The sequence below is a fragment of the Archocentrus centrarchus genome, chromosome 11 (assembly GCF_007364275.1).
Source record: "Archocentrus centrarchus isolate MPI-CPG fArcCen1 chromosome 11, fArcCen1, whole genome shotgun sequence".
Taxonomy (NCBI): Eukaryota; Metazoa; Chordata; class Actinopteri; order Cichliformes; family Cichlidae; genus Archocentrus; species Archocentrus centrarchus.
Genome location: NC_044356.1, coordinates 31,735,647 through 31,752,703, shown reverse-complemented (window position 1 = coordinate 31,752,703; position 17,057 = coordinate 31,735,647). Strand labels below are relative to the sequence as shown.

General features: G+C 42.2%; 1 protein-coding gene across 2 annotated transcripts; it reads left to right on the top strand.

The window, feature by feature from the left end:
• Window positions 1-707: 707 nt before the first annotated feature.
• Window positions 708-16,387, top strand: sema4ab (sema domain, immunoglobulin domain (Ig), transmembrane domain (TM) and short cytoplasmic domain, (semaphorin) 4Ab). Of its 2 annotated transcripts, none has more exons than XM_030741453.1 (15): window positions 708-888; window positions 1,483-1,679; window positions 5,022-5,182; window positions 6,231-6,290; window positions 6,603-6,701; window positions 6,795-6,888; window positions 7,685-7,807; window positions 8,092-8,219; window positions 8,664-8,845; window positions 9,054-9,198; window positions 9,558-9,747; window positions 10,751-10,866; window positions 12,316-12,479; window positions 12,971-13,065; window positions 13,675-16,387. In XM_030741453.1, exons 2-15 carry the CDS (start codon window positions 1,544-1,546, stop codon window positions 14,475-14,477), a joined length of 2,496 nt encoding a protein of 831 aa, XP_030597313.1. In that variant the 5' UTR covers window positions 708-888; window positions 1,483-1,543; the 3' UTR covers window positions 14,478-16,387. The 2 variants fall into 2 exon arrangements, with proteins under 2 accessions (XP_030597313.1, XP_030597312.1); XM_030741452.1 differs by having other exon boundaries at window positions 709-888; window positions 13,660-16,387.
• The last annotated feature ends 670 nt before the right edge of the window (window positions 16,388-17,057 follow it).

The window sequence follows — 17,057 nt, the reverse complement described above, 5'->3', positions numbered from 1 at the left end:
ATCGTGGTCAATTCAGTTGATTTTCTTGAAGAAAATAGCTGCACCTTTATAGGTGCACTGCGAGGATCAGTCCTTGTACATATGGAATATACAGGGTGGGGAGAAAAAGAGACCAACAGCTATAGTCTGCATTCAGATTTTGTAGAAGTTTCAGTAAAATGCCTTTTCTGTGAATATGGGATGTGACAGCATCATGAGCTACTTTATGGCATGCACCACTGAAGAGATGCTCACATTTATATATTCTTCTAATCCTGCTGTTCTGTAGATGCACTGTAATAAATATTTTGGTTCGGAGAGTCTGTGTGTTAACTGTGTAATTCCTATAGAGAAGATGTTGATCCCTGCAGTGACTGCTGTTCTTCGACCCGTAGAAACCAGCTACATATGGACTGAAACAACTTTAGTCTCCATATTAGTTTTCTGTCAGGGTTTTGATTTTTATAAATGTTTTTCTCGTGAACAATAAACAATCTGAGTCTTCTCAGAGAAAAGAGATGCCAGCAACCAAATCAGCAACCTGTTGGTGACTAGTTAACTGCTCAAACCCACCCAAGCTGCCCACCTATTATTTCTAGATCCCCGTAAACACTCAGCTTAAACCGAACAGCTGGTCCTCGGGGCCTGAGGAGGCCCAGCTGGTCATGTGACTGTAATGTGTCTGGCTCCCCTGCAGGTGGAGGTTGGGGCTCGCTGGATCTTCGAGTGGGAGGAGGCTTTTAGGGCTTTGTTGTTATAGTAAAGGCTGAGCCACGGTCAGCGGTTTCTCCTCACCGGGTCACATTTTTCATTTAGTGTTTGTTGAGGCGTGAGCGGTTAAACACGACACTGGTTTTCTTTTGGAGTGGTATAAGAAACACGGGGAGGAAACGACACGTTAAAGGAAACGTAAGATTAATTTTCTGTCTGGCGTGTTGTTGCTCTTTAAGATTTTTCAAAAATGACGACTCGGTTTATTTTAGTACTGCGCCGCATTGTCCAGACAAGAAACCACGGAGCTGTATCATCGTTAGCCCACGTTAAACGCCCCAACACGTTGATCTGTAAAGTTACCGTGAGCTCTCTGGGCTTCGCTAACGAAGCGCAGCCCATGTGTCTGTGGTTCCAGATTTTTTATCAACGAGACTTGCTTTCTAGATAAATGTCTCTTCACAGCCGCTATTTGAGACGCAATAGAACCGCTACCTGAGCTGTGACTGCTCGTCACAGTGTGTGAGCACCGCAAAAAAAAGGGGGGGGGGGGGAAGACGCAGCTGAACAAATATAACAAAGCTGCGTGAGCTTACGGGACAACACACTCTCATATTAATAAAACCATGTTCCTGATCATGTTCCCCCATTCAGGTATGCTAAGACTTCCGTTCCTTGACTGAGCAACTGGTGATTTCAATTTGTTGTCTATCTTGAGTATGAGTAGAACAACATGAGTGTTATTGCATTTGATTGGAGAACTGTATGGTAATGTGTGTGTATCTGTCTCAGATCCAGTGATGGTCTCCTGCAGAAGGCAGAGTATGTGAACTTCAGACCTCTGACCCTGTAAATGTCAATCCTGAGGCCAGACTCCATTATTCCTGCTGTAATGGAGAACCCCAGCCTGCTGCCACTCGCCCTGGCCTTGCTGGGTTTTCTGTGCCCATGTCTCACTGGACTGACTCCCAGAGTCTCCTTCCCTATGGGTGAGTGAACCCTTTAAAGGATCACGTGTTTTTAACCATGTTATAATGTTGGTTAACTCAAATGTGGTAAGGTAACTATACGGGAGCTGAAGGTGAAAGTAGTGCAGTGGAAAGTCTCTCAAACGTGCCAGAGGTAAAAACAAATCACAATAATGTTTTTTATCTTCTCTGAGGTCTCTCCTATATTAAATGGATTCTTGTATAAAAATATTTTATTGTAAAAACAATTAAATTGACAGATTGTGATGCACCTCGTAAATTAAAAAAGAGCAAAATAACACCAAGCTGAATGGGAGATGCTAAACATGAGGTCATCGTTTCATAATGGAAGCCCAGATTCATACTGATAAAGAACAGAAATTTAGTGGGCAAGTATCATCTGCCAAAGTGGAGTCAGTAAGAAATATTCCTAAAAAAAAAAAAAGCACGAATTGGCACTAGCTGCATCAGGTTCTTAATCTCTGCTAATTTTTATTTTCTTTTTTCAAATCAAATAATATGTCCAAAGACTTAAGAACCTTTAGACGACATCTTTAAAGATTGTGGCTCACACGGCTCAAAAAAAAATGAAAGGCACACTTTTTAATCAGAGTTTAGCATCAAGTCAGTCAAACTTCAGTTCAGTAGCAGAGGGGGGTGTTTTTCAGTTTCAGCTGCTTTGTTGCTGAAACTGAAATTAACAACAGGTGCACCAGAGGTGCAACAATGAGAAAAACGGGAGATTGCAGGAAACAGGCAGTTACTCTAGGAGAGCTGGACAGGGCCACAGAAGGTCCTTAAACCATCAGTGGGACCGGTATCTGCTCCTATGTGCAAGAAGGAACAGGACGAGTGCTGCCCAAGCCCTACAAAATGACCTCCAGTAGGCCACTGGTGTGAATGTCTCTGACCAAACAATCAGAAACAGACATCATGAGGGTGACCTGAGGGCCCGACGTCCTCTAGTGGGCCCTAGGCTCACTGCCCACCACTGTGGAGCCCGATTGGCATATCAGAACTAGCAGGTCCACCACTGGTGTCCTGTGCTTTTCTCATAGGAGACCAGGTTCATCCTGAGACATGAAAGGGTCTGGAGAAGCCACGGAGAACGTTATGCTTCCTGTAACATTGTTCAGTGTGACTGATGGTGGTGGGTCACTGATAGCCTGGGGAGGCAAGTCCACGGAGGGACACACAAACCTCTGCAGGCTTGGAAACGGCACCCTGACTGCTGTTAGGTGTCGGAATGAAATCCTTGGACCTATTGTCAGACCCTACACTGGTGCAGTGGGTCCTGGGTTCCTCCTGGTGCACAACAATGCCCAGCCTCATGTGGCGAGAGTATGGAGGCGGTTCCTGGAGGATGAAGGAATTTATATCACTGACTGGCATCTGAGTCATTATGTTTCAGTCCATTCAGCACCACCAGGTTGCACCTCAGATTGTCCAGGAGCTTAACGATGCCCTGGTTTAGATCTGGGAGGAGATTCCCCAGGATATCATCACATCTCATTAGGAGCATGCCCTGATGTTTTCAGGCATACATACAAGCACATGATAAGGCCTAGCCTGCTGCATCAAATTTCACTTTGATTTTCAGGGTGTCTTTGTAGAATGACCATTTTCATTTTCATCAATCTGGAATCCTGTCATTCCTAACACATTACCCAGTCCATAGTCAGTTTAGATATCCAGCATGATTTCTTTCCCCCACAGAGTTTGAATGTGTTTTCAAAGTGTTCCTTTAATTTTTTTTGAGCTGTATATTTTTTGCACCCAAAGAGCCAGAAATTCTCATAATGTTTATAGAGGTCTTAAGCAATAGTTGTCCAGGTTTTCCAAAGGCCTAAGGATTCAAGAAGTAAATTTTAAGAAATTTACTTAAGGGAAACGGGAGAGCATGAAGAGGTATGCCAAATTCCACATGCAATCAGTGGCAATGGGTCTTTGCAGTGATGAATCCAAATTTTTGATTCGTGGCTTAAGTCATCATTAAATTGTGTATGAAGGAGGTCAGGAAAGAGGTACAACAGTGAGTGTCTACAGCCATCTGTAAAACACAGCGGAGGCTCTGTCTTGGTTTGGAGCTGCAATTCATCGCTGACGATCTCGTCAGAATTGATGGATTTATGAATGCAGAAAAATGCTGTCGCACTTTGATCCACCAATACCATCTAGAAATAAATTAAGTGCAGTGCAGTCAAAGCATGCCTGCACTGAAGCTTGCTTTGTTAAGCTCAAGCTTGTTAAAACTGTGAAAACCTTTTTTTCGCCTTAACTATTTTATTTCCAGGTGTATTTGCTCATTCTGTAAATCGCTGCGTCTATTTCCCATTTCCTCAATATAAAGAAATGAGGGGTGGCTCGAGATTTTTGCACAGCAATGTACATGAGTTTACGTGTAGCATCTCCAATTTGAATTGGAATTATTTTACGTTTTTAATATTTTTAAGACGTTATACAATATCTGTCAATTAAACCACTTTTGCTCTAAAATATTTTTATAGAAGAATCCATTTGTATATCTATATATAGAACTTCTGGTACTTAATGGTCACGAGTAGAATCTGTTCAATCCCATGATGGACATGGGTATTATTCTCTGGGGTTAAAGTGGGATATGGCAGCAGCTGACCTGTACTGCTGCTGACTCTGAGCTTTACTGCCTCTTGTGTGTTTAGCCAGCTGAATTCAACAAGTGATCAAAGTGTTACATGAGCCATCGTGGTTCCTCTCTAACTCCTGAGTTACTGAAGCTCTCCTTCTGTTGAGCTAGCTAGATGCTAAGGTACCAAAACCATAACTCTGTTGACATCTGCATGCATGAATGCAAACAGGGATGAAAAGAAAAAAGGGATGTGTAAGTGCCACCCTTTATCCTACCAGCCTGCACACCTCATGTGGACATACAGTATTTCCTTCTGACTTACTGGGCGAGTAACCAATGGCATCAGTTGGAAGCAATGTCAGACAGACAAGAGAAATGAACTGGCTCGAGGTTATCATATATGAACCTGCCTATCAGAGTTACTCATTTACTCATGTTCAAAGGTTGGATGAAAATACTGGGCAGTTCAGTTCTGGCTTGTTCCCACCCACTTTAATGCCTGATTATACCTGGTATATGCACTAATGCATGTATATTTTAATCACTAAGTGTGTTTGGTGTTCAGTAATTCACTAGATAATGATACAAAATATCTTCTGTGACAATTCCCACACACCCTGTTCTTAGACATCTAAACAGTTGATGCTCCATCCTGTAACAGATTAAAGCCTGCTTCTATCTGGATGCTTTTAATTATTTGTGGTTATTTCATATGAAAATGCTTTATCCCAACGTCGACTGCTGTTTGGTAACAGATAGTCCTGGAAGACGTCTCATCCGCTTCAGTAACCACAGTGTCAGCAATACCACCACACTGCTGCTCAGTGAAGATGGAGACACGTTGTATGTTGGAGCTCGGGATGCTGTGCTAGCACTGAATGTTAGCCACAAGGACACTATCGTACTGAGGAACAAGGTAGGGGCTGAGTGTTGGCTGACGCATGCTTACACATACAGATATGAACTCACTCGAGATTATGTGGGTGTTATAGTTTCCCTAAACGCTAGTGTCTGTTAGTGTCTGTTAGTGTCTGTCAGGGTCTGAGTGATGTAAATTTCTGCATCAGATCGTGAGTGCAAGACTGAGCAGATGTCCACGTGCCTACCATTTGTTATGAATGCACAGGCCCATCTGCAGGGACTTTGCATTACAGTGCAGCAACCATGCACACACCCTTCAGGTGGACCCTCAGCTTCCCATGTCCAGAGTACAATCGCTGCTTTGCTATCAGCAGTACTTTGACTAACTTTTGAATTTATGGAACTCAAAGGAATGATGCTAAATTTTTCATACTGTTTTATAGTATTTTTGCAGAACACTGCAGCGAGAATCCCTGTTGCCATGTTAAAACATAGTGAAATATTTATTGTATGCTGGAGCATTTTTAAACAGTGAAAACAGCTGAATTAATGGCTGAAGAGCAAGAATCCTGTCAGATAGCAGCGTAATGCTACCTTCATCCTGCCAGCCTGCACACCAGACTGCTGCTGTTTACATGAGTCGTTTGAACACTTGACCTTCAGACAGTTTTGCAAGATTGTGACTTTTTTCCACATTTCTCCTTCTCCTGTGTGGCACAGAGCAGGACATAATCTACTCAGTGTGTCACCACTGGAAATACTCTGTGTAATTTATGAGAGGGAGCTGCCTGGACTGAACATGCAAGAGGCGGCACATGTGATGGACACTCATTGGCAGTAAATGCACAGGAAGCAATCCAACATCACAGAGTCTCTGTATGAGGGAGCTGGCAGGCTTCTCACATGCACCCCAGAACAGGCTCCAGAAAGTTCTAGAAAAGTTCAGTGTGGCATTGCATCACTGTGGTCTCATCACATATCTTAGTAATAGAGTTTGCAATAGTCACGAACTATTCTTTCTTCAAAAGAAATGCATCACGCCTACTGTCACTGCGTCCTGATTTGCTCTTTTCGATGAATTTGACTCTCTCCTCTTCTCTCAGCTGGACTGGACTCCTTCAGACGAAGATCTTGAACAGTGTTCCATGAAAGGCAAGAAAATGGCAAGTATTCTGTTTTGTATGTATGAACAAAGACTGTGAACCTATTAAATTACAAATATTTTTATATGACTTAGACTATGAACCAAACGCAGCCAAGCTGCTAGTAATTTACAGCTAGCATTTACGGTCCCTTTCATGAGTAGAAGAAAGTTGGAATAGGTTATTTAGGCTGTGTATTGATTTGTTTGTTGGTGAAGCATGAGCCTGTTGAGGTCATGATATATGAAACAGTCAGCATATTTTGCATATTTACATATTTTGGTTTTGTTGAAATTTTTAACTTTGTCTTTTTTTTTTGTTTATTGTTTTTAGGCCGACTGTCCCAACTTCATACGTGTGCTGCAATTCCTGAACACCACACACATCTATGCCTGTGGAACATTTGCCTTCAGTCCACGCTGTACCTACATTGTAAGGCATTTAAGTTTAACACTGTGACAGTATTACAGTAGTACTCAACTTTTAGTTCAGTAGCAGCTTGACTTTTTCCTCTTTTCTTCCCAGAACACAGACACACTAACAATGAGCCTCAAGCCTGATGAAGGAAGAGGTCGCTGCCCCTATGACCCCTACCAACGCAACACTGCTATCGTTGTAGGTAAGGAAGTGATGCCACAGCTACAACGGTAGATGTTAGCTGAGTCAAGTTTAAAGGGCATGGTTGCTGCCTGGTGATTTGATGTGGTGATTTTACTGCTGAATTCCCAGCATGCAGCACCTGTGAGGAATTCAAACAGAAGCTGTTTTCTGCCACTTGGCTGTGCCTAGAAATTCTGTCCATGAACATTATGAACAGAATCTGTGACAAAGGGCAGTCCCGGCAGAATCCAACACCCACAGGGAACGAGTCTGACTTATTGCCGGCAATATGGACCAAAGCTCTCACTGCGGTTGTGCAGGGACTGCTGTGGCGGGCCATTCAGTCCCTGCACTCCCCACAAGATACCCTGAGGGACATGGTCAAGTGCTTTCTCCAAGTCCACAAAGCACATGTACATTGGATGGACAAACTCCCATGCGCACTCGAATATCCTCAAGAGGATGAAGAGCTGGTCCAGCGTTCCACAACCAGGATGAAAACCACATCGTTCCTCTTGAGTCTGAGGTTCGACTAAAGGGTGGACCCTCCTTTCCAGCACCCTGGCATAGACCTTACCAGGGAGGCTGAGGAGTGTGATTCCCCGATAGCTGACATTTACTTAGCACTTTTAATGTGCCATATCTGTGGGGAGTGATCATCTTTATTCCTGTAATAAATCACTCATTTTAACCTGTTATTCCACCATCTGCATTTTCAGCTACCTGGAGAAAGCAGCCGATGGCCACAAAGCGCAGCCTGATACATTTTTGTTGCATCAGTGCTGCCCTTCAGTATTCTCTGTCGTGTTTCTCAGATGGAGAGCTTTATACGGGCACTGTGGCAGACTACAGGGGAAACCGGCCAGTCATCTCAAGGCACCTCAGCGAAGGCAAGCGTGTTGACCTGAAGTTGGATGACACATTAGGATGGCTGGAGGGTGAGTGTGCTCTTCCTCAACTTTAAATATTTGAAAGTGGTAGCAGTTGAAAATCTGTTCTGCTGTTTATATCAATAACTGGCACATCTAAAGTAAGTGGAGTGCACTGCCTATTAACTGCAGCGTAGTAGGAATCACAAAGTTTGTAATAAGCCTTTATTTCAGTTTCATTATTAAAAAGCTTTTTATATTTCCAGCTTTGTATCAAATACATCAGAATACATCATGTCCATGTTTTTCCAGTCACTTACATTTCAGCTTATTTTTCCTTCTGTTTGCCATAGATCCAACTTTCGTCAGTTCCACATTTATTCCAGATGAAGAGAAAATTTACTTCTTCTTCAGCGAAGTGGGCAGAGAGTACGACTTCATCGACAAGTTTATTGTCTCCCGTGTCTCTCAGGTCTGCATGGTACGTGGGAAACAATGGCGCTCATGGAAGACCCATTCAGAAAGATTCTGCAAAGAATTCAACAATCTTCTTGTATTTTAAATTTTCTCCTAGGAAAAAACAAAATTCACACGCAGGCCAGACCTCTCACACAAATACAGGTTGTCTCCATTTTGACCTGGGAAATGGACTGGATAGCATCTCCTCCATTTCCTGCTCTGTTTTTTTTTTTTTTTCAAGGCTTTCACTTTGCCAGTGGGATAATAGAATGTCTTCATTTCTTCAGTTTCAAAATGAAATTTACTAAAGGCAACATTGCTAAATCAAGAAATATAAAGGCAACCAAAACCCAAATTCCTACCATATGATAACAGTTAGACTATCTGAAATACTAAATAAATGGTGACATCGGCATGTCGTAGTGCTGCTTTGTGCTTGATGATTTCTTTTCCTCTCATATGTCAGAGTGATGTGGGAGGTCAGCGGACCCTGCAGCGACGCTGGACCACGTTTGCCAAAGCTCAGCTGCTGTGCCAAGCTGACCACGAGCTGCCCTATAATGTGCTCTGGGACATAGACACCCTCCCACCAGCAGAGGGAGCTCCTGTGGATGATACACTCTTTTATGGCATATTCACCTCCCAGTGGTGAGTAGTGATGTCCTCTGAGCAATCAAGATATTTCCACTTGAAATTGAAAAAAATGGAAATGAAAACATGCTGTAGAGATTGGGAAGCAGAGTCTTTAGCCTTGTTGAAAGTTACTGCTCTCTAAAGGACAGAATGTTGTGTGATATATCTTCATGTCTCTAGCTCTCAGTCTCTGTGTCCTTACTGTTTGTTTTTAATCAACCAGGTCTGTCAACTCTGGACGGTCAGCAGTGTGTTCCTTCCGCCTGACTGACATCAGATCAGTTTTTTCTGGCAACTACAAAGTCCTGAACCGGGACACATTACAGTGGAGTGCACGGGTTCAAGAGAAGGTTGCGAATCCAGGCGAGGTAAATCGTTACTTATGAAAATGCAAACAATGTCAGCTGCACAATTATTAGTTATCAGCTTCAAAATGTTCAGATTTGACCCATGTGATTCAGATCTGTAGTCTGCAGTGGGTTATCTAGTTTTGTTTGTACATTTTATATTTTGTGAGTGTAAAAACACAATTGCTCATAAAACCAGCGTAATGTGTGTGTATCTTTTTTGGTTCTTAACCATTTTTAACACCATTGTAAGCCTTGTGTATTATTAGACAACACTTTTGTAATTGTGATGAGAATTTAAATGCTAATGAGTGTGTGCAAGAAAAATGGTAATTGTGAATATAAGAGTTCATTTGTTTGTGTCAATCTTTGTGTGGCAGTGTGGCCTGCACAATGCCTCAGACAACGCCCTGCGCTTTGTCAAAGAGAACTTCCTGGCAGACGACAGCGTGCGGCCAGTTGGAAGAAATCTTACCATGGTGTCTGCTGAGCACTACTATAGCCATCTGAGGGTCCAGAGGGTCCAGGCGGCCAACAGCAAGCACTACACTGTCCTGTTTCTGCTTACAGGTAGGGCCTGAGGCTGAGCAGTAAAACACAATATGTACAATATTAACATCTTCTTAAAAAAAAGAACCCTATCACATATCACCATAATTACAATATCCAATATTTTTCCATGTAATTTAATAAGTTGAATGCTGTTTTTCCTCACACCCTCCACTGAAATCAGAGCCTACTATCCTCTTCTTGCTTAGTTCAGGGGTTGATAATGTAATTTTATACTTGTGGATTCATTTTAAATATTTTAATAAGACGTGAAAGCTGTATTTTTATAATGTCATCTGACTGAGTCTAAAGACTTCTGTCTCTGCATCTAAACATATAACGACTCTTTCCTGTTGTGTGGCACGTCGTTTTCTGATGGTTATGAACGATCACTTGTTTGATATGAATTGATGAATTGTGTTCTATCTGAAGGCCACAAGATGGCGATAGCTGTGTTTGCTTCTGTAGAAGTCTATGAGGAAACGGCTTTCTGCCTAAGTTTGCGTGCTCAGTCATTTTGGGTCATATTGAATAAAAACTTGGGTCTATTTTATGAATCTTGGTCATGCTATGTTTAAAATGGAGGATTATCTTAGGTATGCTCATTGGATAACAACAGTCTCACAGTCAGACCTGTCCCTCCTCTTCACATCTGGATTTTTGAAACCAAGATGGTGACAGCAAAAACAAGCTCATCTCAAGGCATCAAACAGGACCTCAGTAACCGTGTGTCCACCTATTATACTGTCTGTGGGTTCAGCCTATTCAGCATACTGTAGGGAGCTAATGCTCATTAAATTGGTAGGTCGAGGTATTTTGGGTGTGATACTAGATAAATGCTTCATCCAGTTTGCTCAGCAGAATAATATGAAAGCAGCTCCAAGTTTTACATCATTTACCCAAATTCTTGTGTGACAGAAATCAGGTAGGTGCACATAAAAATGTCTGTATAGGATATTTACAAATCAGTTAAAGTATTATGTCTGTCAACTCTATTAAAATGATTTTTTTTCTTATGTTTCAGAGTCTGGTTATTTGCAGAAAGTAGTGCTGCTGCAGAGAGGGGCCCATATCATTGAGGAGGTTCAGGTCTTTGAGCAGCCTCAGCCTGTCAAGAGCCTGAAGCTCTCCATACTCAAGGTGCACACTGTGACCTTTAAGTTGTGATTCAGTTTCATTTAGGCATTTAGACTAGAGGCCAGATTTTACCAGTGGGGCCAATAAGCATGAAGAAATGAAAACAAACTGCTGATGATGGTGGAGAGTTCCTGTGTGATGCTGCAAGTGTAAATTATGTATTTATTATTATTTAGCTCCAGACTGTTCAGCACCAGTAGCTCTATAAAGCTCTAAAATTGTTTGAGGGTAAAGTATTATAGAGGAAACTTCATCTCTACACTCACTCTGAGAGTCATATTACACATCCTGTTCCTACATGGCCATTTATGAAACATTCAGATGAACAGACTGAAAATTGTATTTGTGTCTGTTTTGTTTTGGGTATTGCTTTCCTGTAATTGGTTGCTCAGTTTTTAGTTTGTTTGTTTGTTTGTTTTTCACACACTGCCGTGACCGTGTGCTTCCTCCCGCACTCCAGAGACATGCTAGGTTAATTTGTGAGTCTACTCTGGTTGAAGGAAGGAAGAGGTTAGCAAAGAAAAAGCAGGATAGTCAGTTAGATGAAAAAAGTAAACGAGAGTACCGGAAGGCTAGGTATACGTCAAAGACAAAGGTGGCAGGATTATTATGAGTTGCATATGAAAGTGGACACTAAGAAATAAGGAAAGGACTTGTATTTACTGTCTAGACGGTTCATGCTGGAAAGGATGTGCAGCAGGATAGGGTGATTAAGGATAATGATGGAAATGAGAAGAGTGTGTTGAGAAGATGCAAGGAGTATGCTGAGGAGCTGATGAATGAAGAAAATGAGAGAGAGAGAAGTCTGACCGGAGAAAACGTTAGTGCATCAGGAAGTGCAGAGGAGTCGTAAGGAGGAGCAGCTATGAAGAGGATGAAGAGTGGAAAGGCAGTTGGTTGAGATGACGTACATGTTGTGGGATGAAGATGGAGGAGAGACGGCAGTGGACTTTTTAACCAGATTAACACAATCTTGGAGAGTGAAAGGAGGAATGGAGGCGAAGTGTACTGATATCGATTTTCAAGAGCAAGGGCGGTGCACTGAGTCACTACAGAGAGATAAAGTTGATTAGCGATACCTTGAAGCTGTGGGAAAGAGTTGTTGAGTTGCTGTTGAAGCTGCACTAAGAAGAGAAGTGATGATTGGCGAGCAGCAGAACGTGCAGTGTTTCCTTTGAGAGTTTTGGTGCATTAATATAGAGGAGCTCAGAAGGAGTTGCACTTTGTGGATCTTGAGTAAGCATGATAGGGTGCTGAGAGAAGTTACAGACGCATGCGAGGGTGGTGCACAGCTTGTATGAGGAGAGTGGTGAGGTGTGTGGTAGGAGTGACCGATGGTGGGTTTCCATCAGGGCCAGCTCTGAGTGGATTATAATCGAACAATGTCTGTGTCGTCCCAAATGTTCTACAGAAGTATTTGAACAGTTTTGATCTTATTCTGTGCCGCTGCAGGGTATGATTTATATCGGCACGTCGGAGGGTGTCGTGAAGGTCCCGGCAGCCAACTGCTCTTTTTACTGGACCTGTGCTCAGTGTGTTCTGGCCCGAGATCCCTTCTGTGGTTGGGATACTGCCAGCAGGGTCTGTGTGATGGTCTCAAAAACACACACTAATCTGTGAGTACCACAAGATATTTCCATTATTGTGTCCAGAATATGTAGTACGAACAACTTACGCTTGTGCTTCCGTGCCAACATGAAAATGATACCAGCAGGAGGAATTACTCGGTGACTGATTGGACTGTAGCTTTGATATTTGCATCTTTTATAATCTGACTTGTTTTGAAGGTGGTCCTGCATTAACGTGGAGCATGGCTTCCATTTATTATCTACAGTATATTATGGAACACAAGTTTGCACAATGAAATTGTGTAAGTAGTCCTCCCTAAAATAAATAAGCTGGGTAAGGAATCAGCCTTGGAGTACTCTTAGTGCAACTATAGAACAGACTCTACAGACTGCAGCTAGGTGAAGGACACTGTAATTCCAGTAAAGAATATGGGACTGCTTTTTCACCTTCACATTTTTCCTTATGCTTTAAATGTTGGTCATCAGCGGTGAATCTGTAAACTTTGTGCCAACCTCTGTCAACTGTTTTCCCTCCGCAGAGGCCAGGACGTAGAAAGAGGAAATGTTGAAGATGTATGCAGCAGTGTGTCATTAAATCATAAGACCAGATTTGGTCCAAACAAACTGCCTGCAGGTGAGTATAATATCCCTTAGCTGCTTTGCTTAAGCTGGTTACATATTCAGTGTAAAACACCGTTATTTGCTAAAGCTATTGTCTAAAGTGGCACTAAGGCTCAGGTTTTTCTCACAGTGACTTGCCTGAATACAACAATGTAAACATGTTGTAAGTTGCAGTAGCAAAAAAATGCTTCATAATAAAAGATAATAAACAATACACTGAGCAGATAAAGATAAAACATAAGTGAAACTGACAGTCAAAATCTCACCAAAGGCAAGTCCAAGCTGATGGGTTTTATAGGCACGAACAGCAAAGGAACAGTTTTTATTTTGGAGTCTGAGTGAAGGAGAAAAGTCAATAATTATAAAAGTCTAAAAGAAATGAAATAATAAAATGAAAATCACAGCCAGTTCTTATTTAAGCTGAGATTTTGTGTGGGCTGTGGACCAAGCTTATAAAGAAAACTCATTTGTTTTCAGCCTTTTGCTTTAATTTAGACATGGTGGCGTAAAATTCACATTTATGCATGTTTAGAACACTTATTTCAGTTTTTGTGATCTCTGAACGACTATTTAGATTATGATGGCGAACTATAATGTGTATTGTCAGCCTCGTGTCCTCCAGGTGAGCTGGTGTCGGTGTCTCTGAACGAAGTAGTGCGGCTGCAGTGTCCTGCAGCATCACGGCTGTCCCAGCAGCTCTGGGAGCGTCCCAACAGTCGGCTGTCCTCAGACCTGTACCTGAACCTGGAGGATGGGAGTCTGAGCTTTGTGGCCACCCCTGCCACTCTGGGCCACTACCTCTGCCTATCCACTGAGAATGGCTACCAACAGACTATGGCAATCTATCATGTCAAACAGAAGAGCAGCCCTTTGTCTCAAACGCCAACCAGCTACACCCAGCCTCAGACACACCCCATACCCACCACACAATCTATGGCCAAGCTAGAATCTGGACTCCACAGCTCTGTGGGAACACAGCAAGGAGAGTCTAAGCCAACAGCATCCAACAGGAACACTCAAGTCACCACCAGACAGCTGGGCAAAAACTTGACCTTACGGACAAAAGAATCTGGACAGAGAGAATTAGAGTTCGAGGATGGCGAACAACTGCTGGCAGCCCAAGCCACATGCTACTTAAAGGAACTGGTAATTGTGTCACTTCTGCTAGTGCTCTCCCTCAGTCTGCTGATCACCATCTTTCTGTATGTTATCAGAAAGCGCTGCTACAACAGAACAGCCCCCCAGACAGAAAGTCCAACCATAGACTCCGACAGAAGGACCCCTGTAGAGCAGGAGGCCCTAAGGAGGAATGAGTTTTTGAGCAAAAGGAACGGACAAGCCCTGCAAAGTGGACATGCCAGCGAGTTAGTTTGCAACACGGCGATTTCAGGTTCTAATGGGCATTTGCCCAACACCCCTATCTGAACAGTCAGACATTTAAGCTGTTAAAGATGAAACCAGAGACATTTTTAAAGAGACATGTGGCACTCACAGAATCCTGATTGAAATGGGAAATCTTCTGCAACAGGAGAAAATGAGTTTTTAAAACCTTTGAGGGGCAAGTAAGTGACCCTGAACAGACTTGACTTGTTGTTCTGTACATGCATTTTTTTTCATGTCCTGGTGGCCATTGAAATTACATTTCATTGTAGTTCATGCTCCAGGGTAACTGGCCAAATAAGTGCCCGTATGCATTTCAAGGCGGCTACCGAGTGCCTCCTGCAGGACTGTGATGAGATCAGAGGTTTTACTTTGGTAACAAGGTGTAAATACTGAGGACGGTTATCATAATTGGTAAGATATGGATACAATCTTACTAATGAATCAAGGAACTGTGGGTGGGTGTGTGGGGTTGCTTATTTAGCTAAATCATTCACTGGCGTCTTTTAGATGAGCATCCTTGTACTGGGGTAAGAGACATGGGAAGAAATTGTCCTCAGAAAGATAAAGCTTTAAGCATTACACCCAAGTGCCAGAGCGTCACTCTAACCTAAACCTATTTCTAACTTTTACCCTGAAACTAAGTCTTAACCCTCAAACAGGCCTTTGTAGGGTGTCAGAAAGTTCTTACACAATTTCACTGCTGTGGTCTCATATACCAGGACAGCAACACGTACAGAAGAAAAACCAGCATGACCATAAACACAGCACAGAATCAGGATTAGATAAAGAAATGAAATCCAGTATTTTCTGTTCTTTTTCTTTTCTTTTTTTTTTTTCATTTTTGTGTGAATGGACAGTCCAGAAATTCACCTGTTCTGCACAGCCGCATTTTGAACAGGCACAGTCTCTGTGTAAGTGCGTGTGTGTCTGTGTGCATTATGTGTGTTTTGCAGCTTCCCAGTCCATTATATACTGGGCCGATGTATTGTTGGGGGCTGAATGAACTGCTGTTTGTGTTTGGATGAGCAGTTCTCATAATTGACTAAATAACTGACTTTTCTGTAACACTTTCACACCTACTGATTGCACAGCGTTAGAGTTGCATGTCAGCTGTTTGGGGAAGTTGTAGCAATGCAATTCACCACCACAAATTCTCAGTATGTGGGAATAACTGGAATGAAGTTTGGGCGCAGTTGTGAAAAGATTGATTTTTTTTTTTTTTTTTTTTTTTTATCAATTGTTTCTGGTCACCTTAGCTTTGGTCAGTGAGTTCAGTTTGTGGGTTTTGTTTTTGTCTTTTGTTTGTTTCTTTTTGGCAACATTCATTCAGTGATTGTATCCTCGATGTCCTGTTTTCAGTTGGTACAATGAAAGACGTCCTACCTGCGGTACTCAAATGAAGATGTAACTGTCGATATGGCTTTAACACGTTGGGACGTTCTGAATATTCTGTGGTGTTTTCATTTGCTAGCACAAGATGATAAAGGTACAGATGTGTCCAGCACAGCTGCTTCTTCAAATACTTTTCTAGAGTAGTCCAATGCAAGGCTGATGACTGCCAGTTACGCAATTTTTTTTAAACAGACGGGGGGAAAAAATCTTATATTTTCAATTCCCAGATCAATGTTTTCATCAGATGTGAGAATCAGAAATTTTATACACAGGTGTGTGTGCTTGTGTGTGTGTGTGTGTGTGTGTGTGTGTGAGAGAGAGAGAGAGAGATGTTCACATAACTTTGTAGCAGATGGTCGGAGTGAGTCAGGCAAGTGTATTATTTTTTTGTGACATGGTATTACAAACAAAATGTGAATGTGCCTTGGCTACATGTTATGTGATAATCCTGTGGAGCTGTTTTTACCGCTGATCGCCATTTGGACACATCAATGAAAAAATGCATCCACAGCTGTAATGACGACTCAGCATATTTACGTGCACTTCAATAAACCGGTTTCTGAAACATTACCAAAAAAAAATACATTAGTGCATGTCACTTGTCTTGATGTCTTCTCATTTTTTTTGAATGATGTGGAAGTCCATCTGGTCTGCCATCATCGAGTGATCTCAATATCTAACTTAGGATGTGTTTTTTTTTTTTTAAATTATGCCTGCAGTCGCAGCAGTTCATGCAGTCCTGTGAAAAACTTAAGTATGCCCCACGATTTGCTAACTTGTAGAACCACCATTTGCAGCAATAAGTTGAAGAAATTGTTTTCTGTGTGACTTTATCAGTCGGTCACATCAGTTCAAGGTGCTGTTTGGTTCTTGCCAAACGTGGTGCTGAACATCTCCACTTTGGTCTCATCTATCCAAAGGACATTGCTTCAAAGGTTTTGTGGTTTGTTCAGATCCAACTTTGCAAAGCTAAGCTGTGCTACCATGTCCTTGTTGCCAGAGGTTTGCTCCCCCAGCAGCCATTCCAAACAAGCCAGACTTGTATTTTTGAAATTGTACTCATGAACATTTAACATGCTAAATGAGACCTTTAGAGTGTAAGCTGTAGTCTTGGATGGGTGACAGGTGGGAATAATTACTAAAAATGAGAAGAGGGGAGTAGAACTGAATACAGTGTACATGAAACAAGAGATTAGCAAGACAAAACAGGAAATGACTCGACAGGAACGC